This window comes from Ceratotherium simum, chromosome X, assembly GCF_057802395.1.
Source record: "Ceratotherium simum simum isolate JZ-2026a chromosome X, ASM5780239v1, whole genome shotgun sequence".
Classification (NCBI taxonomy): Eukaryota; Metazoa; Chordata; class Mammalia; order Perissodactyla; family Rhinocerotidae; genus Ceratotherium; species Ceratotherium simum.
The window spans coordinates 52,553,580-52,572,250 of NC_141940.1; the positions used below are offsets into that span (position 1 = coordinate 52,553,580).

Here is an 18,671-nt window from a genome sequence, read left to right on the forward strand (position 1 = left end):
ACAAGAATCAGTTGTATTTGTATACACTAACAACAAACTAGCAGAAAGAGAAATCAAGAGTACAATCCCATTTATAATCACAACAAAAAGAATAAAATATCTAGAAATAAATTTAACCAAGGAGTTGAAAGACCTGTACATTGACAACAGCAAGACATTGTTGAAAGAAACTGAAGGAGAGATAAAGAAATGGAAAGATATTCTATGCTCATGGATTGGAAGAATTAATATTGTTAAAATGTCCATATTACCTAAAGCATTCTACAGATTCAATGCAATGCCTATCAAAATCCCAATGACATTTTTTCATGGACATAGAACAAAGAATCCAAAAATTTATATGAAACAACAAAAGACCCTGAATAGCCAAAGCAATCCTGAGAAAAAAAAACAAAGCTGGAGGTATCACACTCCCTGATTTCAAAGTATACTACAAAGCTATAGTAACCGAAACAGCATGGTACTGGCAGAAAAACAGACACACAGATCAATGGAACAGAATTGAGATCCCAGAAATAAACCCACACATCTATGGACAGCTAATTTTTGACAAAGGAGCCAAGCACATACAATGGAGAAAGGAAGGTCTCTTCAATAAGTAATGTTGGGAAAACTGAATAGCCACATGCAAAAGAATGAAAGTAGACCATTATCTTACACCATACAGAAAGATTATTAAATGGATGAAAGACTTGAATGTAAGATCTAAAACCATAAAACACCTAGAAGAAAACATAGGCAGTATGCTCTTTGACACTGGTTAGCAATAACTTTTTGGATGTCTCCTCAAGCAAGGGAAACAAAAGAAAAAATAAACAAATGGGACTACATCAGACTAAAAACTTCTGCACAGCAAAGAAAACCATGCATAAAATGAAAGGACAACCTATTGATTGGGAGAAGATATTTGCAAAGCATATATCAGATAAGGGGTTAATATCTAAAATATATAAAGAACTTGTACAACTCAACAACAAAAAGCCAAACAAACCAATTAAAAAACAGGAAGAGGATCTGAATAGACATTTTTCCAAAGAAGATGTACAGGTGGCCAACAGACACATTAAAAGATGTGCAACATCACTAATTATTAGGGAAATGTAAATCAAAACCACAATGAGATATCATCTCACACCCATCATAATAGCTATTATTGAAAAGACAAGAAATAATAAGTGTTGGAGAGGATGTGGAGAAAAGGGAACCCCCGTAAAATGCTGGTGAGAATGTAAATTGATGCAGTCACTACGGAAAACAGTATGGAGAGTCCACAAAAAATTAAGAATTGAACTACCATATGATCCAGCTGTTCTGCTTCTGGGTATTTATCCAATGAACACAAAAACACTAATCCAAAAAGATATATGCACCCCTATGGTTCTTGCAGCATTATTCACAATAGCCAAGACTTGAAAACAACCTAAGCGCCCATGAATGGATGAATAGATAAAGATGTGGTATATATATACAATGGAATACTACTCAGCCATAAAATAGACAAAATATTGCCATTTGCAACAACATGGATGGACCTTGAGGGTATTATGCTAAGCAAAATAAGTCTGATATAGAAAGACAAATACCATATGATTTCACTCATATATGGAAGATAAACAAACATATAGATACAGAGAACAAATTGATGGTTATCTGGGGAAAATGGGGGAGGGTGAAAGGGGTAAAGGGGCATGTGTACAGTGACAGACAACAATTAGACTTTTGGTGGTGAACATCATGCTGTCTATACAGAAGTTGAAATATAATGATGTACACCTAAAATTTATATAATGTTATAAACCAATGTTACCTCAATAAAAATTGAATTAAAATTTTAAAAAACCCTTAAAGTCACTATGTGTATCATGAATTTTAATTAATTGATATCTGAATGGTTGAGTGAGACATTATCAAAAGGTTTAAAGATATCAGTGGAAGAAGAGAAATAATTTAATTTTCAGATTGCACTCTAGTTACAGTAGTTTCTATTTTCAGATTGCTGCTTTTTAAATCCTGCAAATGAGTATTGAATATCTTGCTAAATTTGAGATATTTCATAAGGAACCATAAAAGCTTATTCACAAAGCAACTATTTTCTCTAAACTTTTCACAGGCAAGCACAATGTTTATCAAAAACAAGATTGAAAAGTCCCTATCGATATCATATGCCTAGTAATACTGTATAGTGCAATCCACCACTCTACAAGGTATCTTAAATTTCAGTTGAAATCTCAGGCAGTAAGGGCAATCAAGACTGTCAGATACCTAAAAGACTTACCTAATTAAATAGCCTCAAGCAAAAAGCACTCACTATGTAAGAAGCAATTGTTGTCTCTAACAAGATTTTAAGTTCATAAGTAAACGAATCAGTAATTGGCAAGAAATTAGTAGAGTTAATTATATTGCACACCGTTTAGTAGAATGCAATCAGAAGTAACTGGCTAGATAAAAATATTGCTGATAGAGTATCTTCTTATTCATAGACGAAGAGTTTTACATAACAATGTCTAATTCCATCTGTCTTCTAACGATTTATCCCAGTCATACTTCATGTCACACTGTTAGTTTAAATTTTGGGGCCTTAAAGTACATGTCTTAACATTGTGTACTTTTCCTCAAAACTGCTATTCTGAATTCTGCGATAGCTTCTTAATCAAGGATACAGATGCAGATTACGTCACTTTGTATCCCACATCCTCACCAATTTTCTTGAGACTGAATCAGGGGTGCACGTCTTGAAAGTCTGTTTGAAAGTTGGCAAAACTTCACTAGTTCAGACTTGAGTGATTTAAAACTTGTAACAATTTGGACAGCTCCTGGGTTGCAATGTGCCTTTATTTAAGTAATCATTTCTTCCCTGCATATATTAATTCTGTAACTCTTCCCAAAAAGCATAAATTAACTCTGTAAAATATTGTAGAAGTTATTATTACTGAACACATGACTCATGATTTTAGAAGCACACATGAAATAATAAATGATAAACAAATGTGATTTTTCTTTCATTCCATTTGGGTTGTTTTTCTAACACTGTAGATGTGCATTTATGTATCTACATTTTCTAAATTAATATGCTTTGTAACAAATAAAAAACATTTGAAAATAACTGGGTACAGGACAATTTATGGTTATTAATTTGGTACCCAAGGGGTCAGATTCAGGACGTTTACTTTATTAACAACAATAAGTTAACCAGCCACAGAATAACAAACAGCATATAAATGTTTAGACATTGGTCTCCTCACTCCATTTTTAAAGTTCCCTTAAGGCCTCTACTAAGAAAACAAATTTGATTGCATTTTTTAGTCACATTTTGAGCTATTCTGATTGAAATGATTGAAAATGGATTCTTTAAAAATACCTTATAACTTATGTAAGTCAAACAGGTTTCCCCTTGAACTGATTTGTTTTAGTGATATTTAACTAAAATTTACCTAATTAGCATAAAACCAAAATGCCCTATATTATGCTAAAACTTAAATTTAAGTTATTATTATAAAACAGCAGTTCTCAATTTCTTTCAATCCATGATCTGAGAATTAGACTTAAACATCAGTGGAATAGACAATCATTTAGAAGATACTTTTTGAGGAATGCTTGTACCTGATCCAACAAATAAACTAACTCTGTAACCACAGGCCCACCAAGACCAGTTTGAACTGACCCCACCTCTTATCAACAGAGTGACTAAGAATTGCTTTTCAGAAAATTTGCCAAGTTGCATAGCCAGAGCATGCACGGAAGAGGAAATCTTGACCTGAAATCACCATGGAACCATAGATTCTCCTTCCCATGGAACAAAAGGACCGGGACATCACTGGAACTTGAAAGTTGGACTCTCATCAGAGGCGAGGGGTCTATTGTCCAGGAAGATCTGTTGTTAAAATCACTTCCCCACCTTACCATAAATGTTTAAAACCTTGCCATCAATGTTTAGAACCTTACCATAAATGCTTAAACCCCACCAATCAAAACCTGTCCCGCCAGTGTTTCCACGTGCCAGCCTGTTCTCCCTAACCTCTTAAATTTCGCCCCAAATCCTGAATCAGGGAGACAGATCCAACAGCACATCTCTCCTATCTCCTTGCAGATTGATCTCACAAATAAAGCTACTTTTCCCAAAGGCTGATGCTGCAATAAATTGGCTCGTTATGCGCATTGGGTGGTGAGCCCTTGCTCGGTAACAACTCCACTATTATCATCAAACCACACTAGGAAGAAATATGTGTTTACTGTCATATTTTCACCCTAGAGTCTGGCACAAAACCACTTAAAAAACTTTACGGAACACACGTTGAGAAACACAACCTAATATTTCTTACACATTCATAAAAATCAGCTAAAGGGAATAGAGACGAAGTATCAAGTGCCCCTCTTCATACCTGTGGTTGGGGATGAGTCCAGATCTCCACAGCTGTTGACTCTTTCATAGGGGTGCGGGATCGTACAACCTCCTTCACTGGCTTTAGAAGGGGAAAAAAATAGAAGTATTTTTAAGTAGTTTGTTAAAAGTGAAAAATATAGTGCATTGCACACAGGCATCAAACACAAGTAAATAAAATAATGCCTGGGTAAATATCTCTTTCTAGACATAGTTATTGAGCACTCACAATGGGACAGGCACAGCTCTAGGTACTGGGAACAAAAAAAGAGAAAAAAAGAAAATAAACTCCTTTTCTCATGGAACTTACATTCCAGTGTTACATTTAGGAGTTCCTTTAAACATATGAATGGAATTGTGGGGGATAATTTAAAATATTTAAATGGGTGAAATTTGAACTGGAGAGACTTTCAGTCCAAAGCTTTTACAACTCAATGGCTTCAACAGTTTGTATCTGCAAATTCACCATTGTCTGAGATTAAAATCTATCCTGTGTGTGCCACCACATCACAAATTTGCCATCTAATATACAAAGATATTTAACAGATGTTATAAATGCCAAGGAATTTGTGAACCAGTACACAGATACTAACCTCCCAACCCAGAATAATTACCGAGGACTTGAAAAGATGATGTCTGTATCAATTTAACTTTCCTGAGGACATAGAGAGAGTATGTTCTCTGTTTTTAAATCATTGAATGTATACTACACACATTATCTGTATATGTGATTTTAGTATATGGAGTAAAAATTTGGTAAAAAGTTATTATTTGATCTATGAAAGGGAGAGATTTTTCAAGGAAGCTGAGAAAACTCAACTCAGTGACTGTTGGAAGCTTTTATGCTCTAACAGCAGCGTTGAATTGTACTGACAGAGATCTTATATCACAGTCTCAGGACTTTGTACTGCTGTTGGTTTATTACAAATTGCAGTGATGCCACTATTACTTGACAGGGTTTGGAAAGGGAGCAGAATGTGCCATCCCAAAATATGTCTCCTTATATAAGGATTATTTTAGACTGATAATTTTTAAGAAACAGCAAACATAGGAAAAGCTCTGAAAACTGAGTAGAAGTTGCCCTTTTGTAAGAGACATTGACATTTATAAGGGAAATCTCCATTTGTAAGGGTGTCTCCCTCTCTGTACCAGTAAGAGGAACATGACTAAATCTCTAGAAACTCTTATCAATGGAGAAGGCAGCAGACCTAAATCTGCATAACAACCTTACCCTTATTTACTGTGCTTTTCCTGGTAACCTCCCATATCTGGCTCCCCCACCCTCAACATTTTGTTCTGTCTTTAGCTGGAGATGGTATAGGCATACTTCTTTTATTGTGCTTCATTTTATTGTGCTTGACAGATACTGCGTTTTTTCACTGTGAAGGTTTGTGACAACCCTGCATAGAGCAAGTCTATTGGCGCCGTTTTTCCAACATTTGCTCATTTCATGTCTCCATGTCACGTTTTGGTATTTCTTACAATATTTCAAATATTTTCATTAGTATATTTGTTATGGTGATCTGTAATTGATACCAACTCAACACAAGGTTAACATGAGGGAAGCCATATTGTAAAAAAGAAACCCTATTGTAACTTTGTATGACCTCTGATTAACTAACCCAGACATGCTCTGTGGATTTTATGGCCCCTCTCAGCTGCTGTAGGTTGATAACTTTGTTCTTTTGAGTGCCTTGATGATCCCCAGGCAGAAAGTCTATGCTGATAACCATCACCAATGACAAGTGAAAGATCTGGGTGTAGGGCGTTGCTCTGATCTCTAATGAATATCCAGTAAAACAAAAGACTATCAAGAACTAAGAACAGATGTCTGCCTCCACCCAGAGATCAGATGGATGCCCCCACCCAGAGACCAGATGCCTCTCCCACCCAGAGACCAACCCCCTATATAACTGGCCTGTAGTCTTTGTTCTGTAAGACGGTTTTTATACGGACATTAGTCAGCCATCTTCCCCCTTGCTAGCAAGCTGTAATAAAAAGTCTTTTCTCTCTTAACACCTTGCCTCTTGACTATTGGCATGTCTTGCAGCAAGCAGAAGACCCCACCTTGGGCGGTAACAAAATCATTGATCTTTGATGATACGATTTTGATTGTCTTGGGGAGACATAAACTGCACCAATATAAGAAGGTGAAATTAATCTATAAATATAATGTGTGTTCTGACTGCTCCACTGACCAGTAATTCAATCTCTCTTCCATTCCTAGGGCCTCCTTATTCCCTGAGACACAACAATATTGAAATCAGGCCAATTAATAACTTTACAGTGGCCTCTAGTGCTCAAGTGAATGAAAGAGTTGCAAATCTCTCATTTTAAATCAAAAGCTAGAAATGATTAAGCCTAGTGAGGAAGGCATGTCAAAATCCAAGATAGGCAGAAAGCTAGGCCTGTAGTGCCAGTTAGCCAAGTTGTGAATACAAAGGAAAAGTTCTTGAAAGAAATTAAATGAGCTACTCCAGTGAACATATGAATGGTAAGAAAGCTAAACAGCCTTATTTCTGATACAGAGAAAGTTTTAATGGTCTGAATAAAAGACCAAAACAGCCACAACATTCCCTTAAGCCAAAACATAATCCAGAGCATGGCCCTAACTCTCTTCAATTCTATGAAGGCTGAGAGAATTGAGGAAGGTGCAGAAGAAGAGTTTGAAACTAGCAGAGGTTGGTTCATGAGGTTTAAGGAAAGAAGCCGTCTCCATAACATAAAAGTGCAAGGTGAAGCAGCAAATGCTGATGTAGAAGCTACACCAAGTTATCCAGAAGATCTAGCTGAGATAATTAATGAAGGTGGCTACACTAAACAACAGATTTTCTCTTTTTAGTTTATTTATTTATTTACTTTTCTGTGAGGAGATCAGCCCTGTGCTAACATCTGCCAATCCTCCTCTTTTTTTTTTTTTGCTGAGGAAGACTGGCCCTGGGCTAACATCCGCGCCCATCTTCCTCCACTTTATATGGGATGCTGCCACAGCATGGCTCCCCAAGCAGTGCATTGGTGCGTGCCCGGGATCTGTACCGGCGAACCCCGGGCCACCGCAGTGGAGCGCATGCACCTAACCGCTTGCGCCACTGGGCTGGCCCCAACAACAGATTTTCAATGTAGACAAAACAGTCTTATATAGGAAGAAGATGCCATCTAAGACTTTCATAGTTAGAGAGGAGAAGTCAATACCAGGCTTCAAAGCTTCAAAGAACAGGCTGACTCTCTTGTTAGGGGCTAATGCAGCTGGTGATTGAAGCCAATGCTCATTTAACATTTTGAAAATCCTAGGACTCTTAAGAATTATGCTAAATCTACTCTGCTTTTGCTCCATAAATGGGACAACAAATCCTGGATGACAGCACCTCTGTTTACAACATGGTTTACTGAATATTTTAAGCCTACTGTTAAGACCTACTGCTCAGAAAAAGAGATTCCTTTCCAAATATGAGTGCTCATTGACAATGTACCTGGTCACCCAAGAGCTCTGATGGAGATGTACAAGATTAATGTTGTTTTCATGCCTGCTAATACAATATCCATTCTGTAGCCCACGGATTAAGGAGGAATTTTGACTTTCAAGTTTTATCATGTAAGAATTACATTTCATAAGGCTATAGCTGCAATAGATAGCAATTCCTCTGATGGATCTGGGCAAAGTCAATTGAAAACCTGGAAAGGATTCACCGTTATGGATACCATTAAGAACATTCATGATTCATGGGAAGAGGTCCAAGTAACAATATCAATAGGATTTTGGAAGAAGTTGATTCCAACCCTCATGGATATCTTTGAGGGAGTGAAGACTTCAGTGGAGAAAGTAACTGCAGATGCGGTGGAAATAGCAAGAGAACTAGAACTAGAAGTGGAGTCTGAAGATGTGACTGAATTGTTGAAATCTCACCATAAAACTTTAATGGATGATAAGTTGCTTCTTATGGATAAGCAAAGAAAGTGATTTCTTGAGATGGAATCTACTCCTCGTGAAGATGCTGTGAAAATTGTTGAAATGACAGCATAGAGTTTAGAATATTCCCTAAACTTCATTGCTAAAGCATCGACAGGGTTTAACAGGATTGACTCCAATTCTGAAAGAAATTCTACTGTGGGTAAAAAGCTATCAAACAGCGTTGCATGCTACAGAGAAATCATCCATGAAAGGAAGAGTGAATTGATGCGGCAAAGTTCATGTCTTAATTTAAGAAATTGTGACAGCCACCCCAACCTTCAGCAACCATCACCCTGATCAGTCAGCAGCCCTCAACACGGAGGCGAGACCCTCCACCAGCAAAAAATTACGGCTCACTGCAAGCTCAGATGATGGTTTCCATTTTTTATCAATAAAGTATTTTTTAATTAAGGTATATACCATGTTTGTTAGACATAATGCTATTGCACTCTTAATAGACTACAGCATAGTGTGAACATAACTTTTATATTCACTGGGACACCAAAAATTCATGTGACTTTCTTTATCATGACATTCACTTTATTGTGATGGTCTGGGACCAAATCTGCAGTATCTCTGAGTTATGCCTGTATTTAAGGTGGTCGCTTGGGCCATTTTGGAGAATTACTCAGTTTTCCTAGGTATCATCCATATATACAGGAGTTATATGTGTAATTAAACCTCTGTTTGTTCTTCTCTTGTTCATCTGTCTTTTAGGGGGGTTTCAGCCAAGAACCTTCAAGAGTAGAGGGCAAATTACTTTTTCTCCCCACAGTTTCAAGTGCCCCACACATGTCACCTTACCATACAGTTTATTTTATTTATTTTTATCACTAGTGCATTATGTTAAATCAAGAAAAGAAGAGACGATCAGATTTGGAACACGACACTTTTACGGCCCAGTTGAGCAAGAATTATTTTGTTACCAAATAGCAAGTCATGCTTATTATGCAATGACACTATAGCTATGACAAAAAGATTACAATACACTTTGTTATGGTCAGGCTAAGCACTCATCGCAGTATTCCAACTCATAGGAAGACCACAGTCAGATAAATAAAATGAAATATCTCATCACAGCAGAATTTCTTCACAAAAACAGAGAAATAAAAATGAAACTTTGACTGAAGCAAGTTTCTGAAAGTCTCATTTGTTAGCCAAGTAGAGAAAGCAACTTATTGATGGTGAGTCAATTAAATTGTGTTTGCATACAATAACCATAAGAAATGTGTCTAGAGAAAATAAACTTAAGGCTATTAGCCTTTCAACAAGTACAGTTACTCAAAAAGTTGAGGACATTGAGAGCCACATCAATAGTGAATTTAAAACAACAAGGACAAATGATTTCCAGTGGTTTTCCTTGTCTTCTTCATGAGTTAACAGATGTTACCAACAATGCTTAGTCACTGTTATTTACTTGAAGAAGCAATGCCAAGTTTGGAGTGACTGAAGAATTCACCTCCATGAATGAACAGTCTGTGCAGAAGAAACAGGCAAGAATATTTCCAAAAAAGTTGAGAAAACACTAATTCAGTAAAACCTTAAGTGTGGCCTACTAAAAAGTGTTACAACTAATGGTGGGTAAAATACATGTGGTGCAGAAGAAACTTCAGTTGGACAAATTTACAAAATGTGGGCAAATGCAAAGTGTTCAAAGCCTGTGGTTATTTATTGTATCAGCAGGTACTTTGTGGAGAATATTTGAGTCTGTCACGTGTTATTGAACCAGTAATGTCAATAGTGAACTTCATTCACTATCGTTAACTGAATCATTGTCATTTTTGTCAAAAATACAAGCTGAATACCCTGACTTGCCCTGCCATACAAGCAGTTGGATGGCTTAGCAATGGCAAAGTTTTATTGAGACGTTTTGAGCTCAGAGCCAAGACTGAAGTTTTTCCTCAATGAGAAGAAGCACCCTTGACCATTATTATTGAACACTGAATCACTTTGGAATTTAGTTTTTGCTGCAGACTTGATAATGTCTCTTAATAAATCAACCTAAAATTATAAGGTAAAACATTGCTTAGATGCAAAACTTATACTGCAGTAAAGTCATTTTGATGACAAGTAAAAGTGTGTGAATCACAAGTAATGTCAAGTTACTTTATACACTCTTGCTCTTTAGAAGTTAAAACAAGAAGCATAATCTCCATCTCCACACAAATTTGCAATGGGTTGTGGCAAATATGCAATTGAGGAGCTTCTACTTGACCTTCAATTAGAAATGGTTAATCTTCAACATAATGGCATGCTAAATGGAAAATAAGAAGAAAAGAATCTAACAGAATTCTTTACATGCCTCCCAAGAGATAGATATGTTGACCTAAAACTATATGCTTGTGGCTTGATATCAGTATTTGAAAGTAGTTATTTGTGTGAAAAGACATTTTCAGAGATCAGATACACAGTCCATTCATTTAATTAATAGTCTATATTACATAAAAAATTGTACCCATTATTACTATAATTGAAGATTTGAATATCATCACTTGAAATTTTGTGGAAATTTGTTTTCTCTTTTGTTATGTAAATACCTAGCCCTTTACAGGAAAAATTTGCTGAACCTTGATGGAGGGGAAAGGGAAAAACAGACTAATAACTGATTAATGGGAAAGTCTATGAAATAAGTAAAGTCTGGCAGACTGTAGATGCAGAGAGTAAAGAGAAGTTTTTTGGCAGAGAGAGCAATATGGTCCAAGGCAGGAAACCCAAGATGTGGTCAGTATGACTGGAATGCCGTGGCGATGTAGCTGAATGGTGGGACAAATGTATGAGACAAAGTGAATTAGGCACATACTCTTGATGGACTTGCAAAGTTAGCTGGTGACTTTATAGTTATACAGTAAGCAAAGGAGAAACACTCAAATGTATTTGAGCAAAGTGTGTGCTACAAGAGTTTCTAAGTAGATTTGTGCTCAGCTCTCAGATTTAACTTTATTTTTAAATCAAGTCTTTAGAGTAAATCAAGTCTATTAGAGTTGTGTTTCCCATGCACATTTTAAGCATCTGATTTAAACATTTCCTGTCAACTGTGAGCAGTTTTATGTCTGTCTGAGCTTCCCCTTGTCAAATGTATAATGCCACATTTAAATGTCCATCAAATTAAGCAGGATAATATTTTAGGTGCTTAAATGTTTAAAGTATGTGGATATATCTTGTCCATTTAAATTTGGCAACTAGACATCTTTATTGTATAATATGTTTCAATATTCAAATATTAGGAAAAGTTTATTGAATTTTGTTTTGTACAAGAATTACAACTTAAAGATAAAATAATACTCCCATCCCTGACAATGTTCTTCCCACTACTCCTCCCCCTTCCACCAAACCCCACAGGTATAAGACTAATAACTAGAGAATCATTTAATAAAATAGCTGTAATTTACAGAACTGCTGAGGATTAACTATAATGCAAGTGAGAGAAATGGCAATTCTAAGAAATATTAGTGTTCAAATATATTTCTGCTTGACTTTTTTTAAGAAAATGAAATATGGTTCATCAATGACACCTGAGAAATAAAATGCAGATCTGCATTTCTGTTTCCTTACATGCACCACATACTGAACCAAACCATTTCTTCCCTTTTATGGAAACAGATGTCAAGCTGTCAAGAAAAGAGTAAAGTGCTTTATAATCACAGTCTTTACAGATTTAAGCCTCATTTTAATGCAGTTCATATTAGTGAAAAGTGAGAAGTGTGTGTTACCATTGATCTTAAAGAGTTTTGAGAATGTCACTGGCATTATTGCTAAAAATAAAAAATAATACTTCCAAGAGAAGGATGGATAGATATTGGATCTTCTTCTTATTACTGAGTCAGATATTACTACTTCATAGTTTAAACACTGGAAGGGAATTTGATGTTGTTTAAAAATGTATCAAATCCTTTAAGTACTAATACATTATTTCACCTGTGATGTCCTGTTGGCCTAACAAAATAGACATATGTGAAAGAAAGATGCTCATTTATATTGTTTCACCTTTCAGAATTCAGAAATTTCATGGCTTAAAAAATTGTTTATAGTCTGCTTGAATGATTTTATGTATGGATATGAGAAGAAGCTGGCTCATAAGGAGCATTGATTCTGAGTAAATGCCCAAAACTCTATTAAATATACCCCAATTTTTTGTCTGAGGTAAGAAGTAAGGAAATTTTCAGTCAAATTTCCGTTCACAGAAATGTGAATTATAGCTGAAAATATATACAGTGATATAGCTTTTGTGATAAATGGGAAAACATTTTCAGCTTCCAAAGGATTTAATCTTTCAGGAAAATAATAAGAAACTGTTACAGCTTACCTAAAAGAGTAAAATTCACTTCCCAAAATATAACTACCTTGCCAAAAAGGCTTATGAAGCAACATAATTTGATTGAAACTTCTAAATCTGGGAAGACCTTCTAATTGTTCTTCTCAAATGTTTTCCTGACAGTGTTGCACAGAATCTGCGCTTTAGAGACTTGACATATTAACTGAGTTCCTTAACCTGACTAATCCCAAAACTAGTGGGTGAGGTACACCCAGACTGATTCTGTGATAGTTTAAAGGAGAAATGTGGAATGCATCCTTTATTCTCCCACTTGGAAATTTTATTGCCACTCAAACCTAATGGTAAGAAAATCATAGTTAGAATAAGATCATGATATTTCTGACTACAGTCTCAACATTACGTTATTGTTTCAAAATCCAGCAAAAAGAGAAATTTCTCAGTAATCATACACACACCAGGAATCTCAGGTTTTGCAGAAATGTAAACATTCTAAATTATCACAGTTATCACATTATTTTAGTTAACAAAGACTACAAGGGAGTTTGATAGATTATTGTTATTTTATTGCCATATACTCGACATATTGACAGGTTAGGGAAAAAAAGTCTTCTCAAACCATCATATGAGACATTTTTTGGAAAGTCCTCTGTAATATCCACCACAATGATATATGCCTAAAGACATATAAGTATGTGGGTGATGTTTCTAGTGATTACATTTATAAAAACTTTTCCTCATTCTCGTTTACTTCCTAATAAGAAATCAAGATCTTTACTATGGAAATAATATCCATCAAAACTATGGCAAAATTTACAAATATGAAATGTAATTTGATGCTTGTTTTTGCCCATGATATATTTAATTGAAGGATTTCATGTTAAAAGCCTTGGCAGAATATCAACTTTTAATTTGTATAATAAATTACAGAGCACATTTTTCAATTGCAGTGAATACACTCTAGAAATTTCCTGAAATAGGAAACATTCTTAGTTAATTCCTACTCTCCTTAATGATTCTTAAGGTCCTCCTGCCATGCCTTTCTGTCTTACAATTAGTAGATGTGGTAGGCAATATCTAAGGAGGTAAAGATAGATGTTTAGAAGAGATTATAATCTACTCAGCAATATGGCGCAACAGTGGAAAAGGCAGGGACTTTGGAATCTGCATCTGGCTCTACATCTTAGTAGTTTTATGAACTCTGTCAAGTTAAGGATGACCTTCAGTTTCATCATATGTGAAATGAGTCTAATAATATGAGCCTCATAGGATTATTGTATTATACTGACTTACTATAGTAAAGTGCTTGGCACTTTATAATTATCCTCTTCACTTGGACTATTATGGATGTATCTTCCCTAGTAACATGAAGTGGAAGCCATCTAGAGCCATCCACTGCATAGTTCCCTCTCTCTCTGTCTCTCTGTCTCTTTCTCCTTTCACCTCAACAATTTTGAAACTAGAAATTTCAATTACTTACAAAAGGCTTTTGTATATTTGAAAAATAAAAATTACGAACTGCTACAATAAATAGCACAGTAATGTGATGGCTGAGGGTGGAGGAAACAGGAAAGGCAGACATCAATTATTCTTTACTTTTTCCAATTATTACATAACCACTAATTGGGAGAAACTTATTTTCATTATAGTTAAATTTCTCTTAGTCACATAAAAATAAATTATTCGTGAATTTAGTTGGCATTCCAAAAAAAAAAGGTTGGTTTATAGAACTAGAGACTTCTTGAAACCTTCAAAATTTGAGAACCAATATTAATCATATTTATGAATGCATAGAGATAAAAATAGACAAAGCCAAATTGACTATTTTAAGTTTTAAAATGAATTGACTAATTAAAATATTATAGAATGCGTCTAAATTTGCTTAAAAATCAGTGAAATTTTTTTGGATAGAGGCAAGAAGGAGAGGGGTTGGATTGAATAAATTTAACATGGAGTTTGATATTTGGTATTCATTTAAAATTTTCAAGTATCCTTAAGATATTCTGTTTTCTAAAAATATTGTATAGATTACATGCTTGAAGAAATATGACAAAGTTAAGCTTTCCTAATTTATACAGAGTAAAGTGTTCCCATATAAACTCACAAACTGAATTTATATCATGTTTTTTGGAGATGAGGCCAGGCCAGAAAATAGACAATTTACGAATGTTTCCTGTCCCCGGGGTAATTGGGACACATTTGTCAGAATTAAAGGGACACGCAAACCTATGTTTATGAGCATTCTGGCACAGACAGGACATTGTAAATCTGGAACACCTTACATCCTATGATTAATCCTCTTTTATTGTTTGTATGCTTTTTGCTTTGTTTGTTTTGTTTTTTACTTGCAAATTGGTGTCAAGAGACACGGATTTCTAAAAGCAAAGCACAAATTTGATAGTGGTAGATGGAAAGGTGCGAAAATGATTTAACACCAGGTTAATATAAATTAAAATTTATTTTAAGACCATATATTTTTTCCTAGGATAATTGCCATCATCAAAGCTAAAATGATGAGGTCAAGAAAAAAGGTGTTGAGTTATTCCATAGGCTCTTCCAATATTTTCCAGACTAGTCTGAGTCCCTCTGAAGTGGTTTGGCATCACAAGAATATGCTGATCCTCCTTCTGGATGTAGGGAAATGTGGTGAAAAAAGGGGAGTAATTTTGGAGGAATATATTCATTTATCCATAAGGATTCCAAGGGTTCTGCCAAAAGCAAACAGCTATTTTGAAATTGTCTTCAAGGGTAACAAATCACCAGGTGGAAAAATCAACAAGCTTGGAGCACTTAATTAGATCTTTTATCTTAATCATCAACAAGAGGAGTGTATGCGTGTGTCTTTAAGAAAGGGGGAATGCTATCGAAGGGGAATGAATTAACACTTAAAAGCTCAGAGGTTTAACAAAACCTGACGTGAGATTTGCCAGATGGTTTGGTACCGGAGTGTAAAACTTGAAACTAATCTTCGTTTAAGAGTTTTAATGGTTGTATCTCTCTTATAAAGCCTCTTGCTCTCCTGCTAGGGTGATTCTGCAAAATTATAGATCAGGCTTTAAAGAACAGCCTCTATGAACAGAGTCTCCTTAAGTCTCAGCTAAACTGAGCAAGAAGATTACATGTTATTATGATGTAGCACAGCAGGATTTTCCCCCAGCAAACATAATGATGTGAAAAAGGATAAAGCTATCACTCTGTGCAAAGAGGTCGGCCACAGAAGAACAATGCTTTTCCCACAGATTAACGATACACGTTGAAATGTTCACATTGCAAAAGCTTTTTCTTAATGTTTCTGTGAAGAGCTCTGATCCTGACAAGCATCCAGATCTAGATAGCAAGACTCAGTGATCATATATCTCTATGACGCGGCCTTCCCTAGGGCACTTGGAAGAGATTGTATCTGTGACAGACATTACTGGAAAAAAATAAAATAAAACCTTTACTTCTCAAATAATTTATATTTACTCCTAGCTCATCAATTTTATTTGAAGGAGAAGACATTTTCTCATTTTTACATAATTTAACTTTACTAAATTTAAAAATACATATTCTTTTTGTGCGTGTGTGTCAGGAAGTTCAGCCCTAAGCTAACATCCGATGCAAATCTTCCTCTTTTTTGGCTGAGGAAGACTGGCCTTGGGCTAACATCTGTGCCCATCTTCCTCTACTTTATATGGGACGCCGCCACAGCATGGCTTAACAAGCGGTGCGTCAGTGCGCGCCCGGGATCCAAACAGGCACACCCTGGGCCGCTGAGGCAGAGCGTGCGCACTCAACTGCTGAGCCACCGGGCCAGCCCTAAAAATACATATTATTGTTAGCACACAAAAGACCAAAAAAGTAACTACACAGAACTATAATTCTGTATGTATTTTCATATTTCAATATTCCTATTGAAAGCCAATTAAGATATGTGCCAAATAATGAGGCTCAAATGTTCAGTACAAGAGTTATGTAGTCATCAGATTACATAACACCAGATCATTTGAACTTTCATATTTTAAATATCAAGCCTTATCAGAAAATATCAGTAGGGGCCGGCCCTGTGGCTTAGCGGTTAAGTGCGTGTGCTCCACTGCTGGCGGCCTGGGATCGGATCCTGGGCATGCACCGACACACCGCTTCTCCAGCCATGCTGAGGCCGCGTCCCACATACAGCAACTAGAAGGATGTGCAGCTATGACATACAACTATCTACTGGGGCTTTGGGGAAAAAATAAATTAAAAAAAAAAAGAAAATATCAGTAAATTATGTTTAACACCTTAAAAGAATAATTTATGTTTTCTTATTCATTAGATTATTTCTTGCTTTCACCTCTCTCAGAATGGCTGGAAATTATTCCTCAAAGTAGACACAGATATTTCAAATTAATCATTGTGATTATTTTTCAAGAACTTGGCTCAAATAAAGACACATATGTACATGCACACATATGCACATCTACACACATACACTACTATAAACTTGATTTAGTCCTCATTTTCAAAGTAATTATTGTCATTGCTTTTACCATAAATTCCTAAGAATACGCTATGTAAGTGGCATCTGGCCTAATCTCTTAAATGGTTTTTAATTCTTTAAAGGTGACAATGAAAGCATTAAAAAGTATTCTAAACTTATAATTCAGAAATAACAGTTATACATTTTCAAAGATTATATAAATTGTTAGAGCAAGGGTAGGGGTGGTGGTAAACTTTTGCTTTAAAGTACTTTTTTCCAATAGGAATTGAAAGAGCTCAAAAGAGTGAGATCAACTGATTGTTCAGCATCTTAATGTAGGGTGGTTTTTATATAAATATTTATTTTTAAATTCTTCTAAGAGGTGTGAGAGCAAAAATAATTCATGCATCTATTGCACACTTTTGAAAGTGTGTCTATCACTTGGAAACATTTCCATGCATGAATCTCTTTAATGGAGAAATACACAATAATTTATTACATGATATAATAATGCTTAATTTGAAATATAAAAGTATTATTTTGAAGTTAGAAAGAAAAATACAGCAATAAGTTGGCCAAATTTATTCTCAAAGTACTAAATGTGAATGCAATTAATCAAAAATTATAATATCCCTATTACTCATAGAAATACAGTATAAAAGATGCTAAACTCCTGAAGATTTAACTACTGTCTGCAATGAAAAGCATGACACAATGAGGATAGTTTAGGTTATTGGCATCAAAATTGATCACAAATTGATCACCCTGAAATATATCTCTTTACCTTGATTATTTTCTCTGATGGACATTTGACCTCCTCCACTAACTGCCTAAAGGAATTTAACTCTGGGTATGGACAGGTTGGCAGGGTCCTTGCTAAGCCCATTCTTATCAAAGTTCTGTTTACCAAATATTTACATTTGTGAAGGTACCTCCCTCTGTGTACTGGGAAGAGTGGGGCATGACCTTATCTCTGGAAACTCTTATTAGGACTGAAGAAGAGGACTTAAATCTACATACTCCTAATTACTGTGATTCCTGTCTCTCAGGCCACATTCTCTACAGGTGGCCCTGCAAAGAATTGTCTGACAAACATTTAAATTTCCCTCTTCATATGAATTGCCTTCTTCCCCTCTGAAATCCCAAACCCCCCAACCCCCAACATCCTCCTTTGTCTTTAGCTGAAGATAGTATTTAAGATGAGAATCTCTGACATTTTGTTGAGAAACTCAGTTTCCCTGGTTTCTCCCATGTATACATGTTATTAAACTTGGTATTATTTTCTCCTGCTAACCTGTCTTTTAATTATTTGGCCAGCCATAAGAACCTTAAGGGAAAGGGCGGAGGGGGATTCTCCCTCTTCCCCAACGATCCCCACAATCTATGTTAAAGATGAATTAACCCTTGTCCAAACCACACAAAATCATGTCTTTATCACTACCATCAATCTGTAATTTTGCTTGCAGGAAGTCTTCCTAATGATTATGTCACACGAAAAATCTCTCTTTCAGTTACATATTAAAATTTGGATGGGTAATTTCTAAATATTAAACAAGTCTACCCTTAACTATAAATGAATTATAATTGTATCATCTGTGTCTACTCTAACTTGCCATCATTCAGACATCAAAAT

At 35.5% G+C, this 18,671-nt stretch overlaps 1 protein-coding gene across 2 annotated transcripts in view; it reads right to left on the reverse strand.

The window, feature by feature from the left end:
- LOC106802872 (protocadherin-11 X-linked-like) overlaps positions 1-4,566 on the reverse strand; it is a 395,975-nt gene extending 391,409 nt beyond the window's left edge. For both annotated transcript variants that reach the window (XM_014792355.2, XM_087427294.1), the window contains exon 1: positions 4,380-4,566. In XM_014792355.2, the coding sequence (XP_014647841.2) occupies positions 4,380-4,427 (48 nt within the window). In that variant the 5' untranslated portion in view covers positions 4,428-4,566. The remainder of the gene's footprint in view (positions 1-4,379) is intronic.
- Between the last annotated feature and the right edge of the window lie 14,105 nt (positions 4,567-18,671).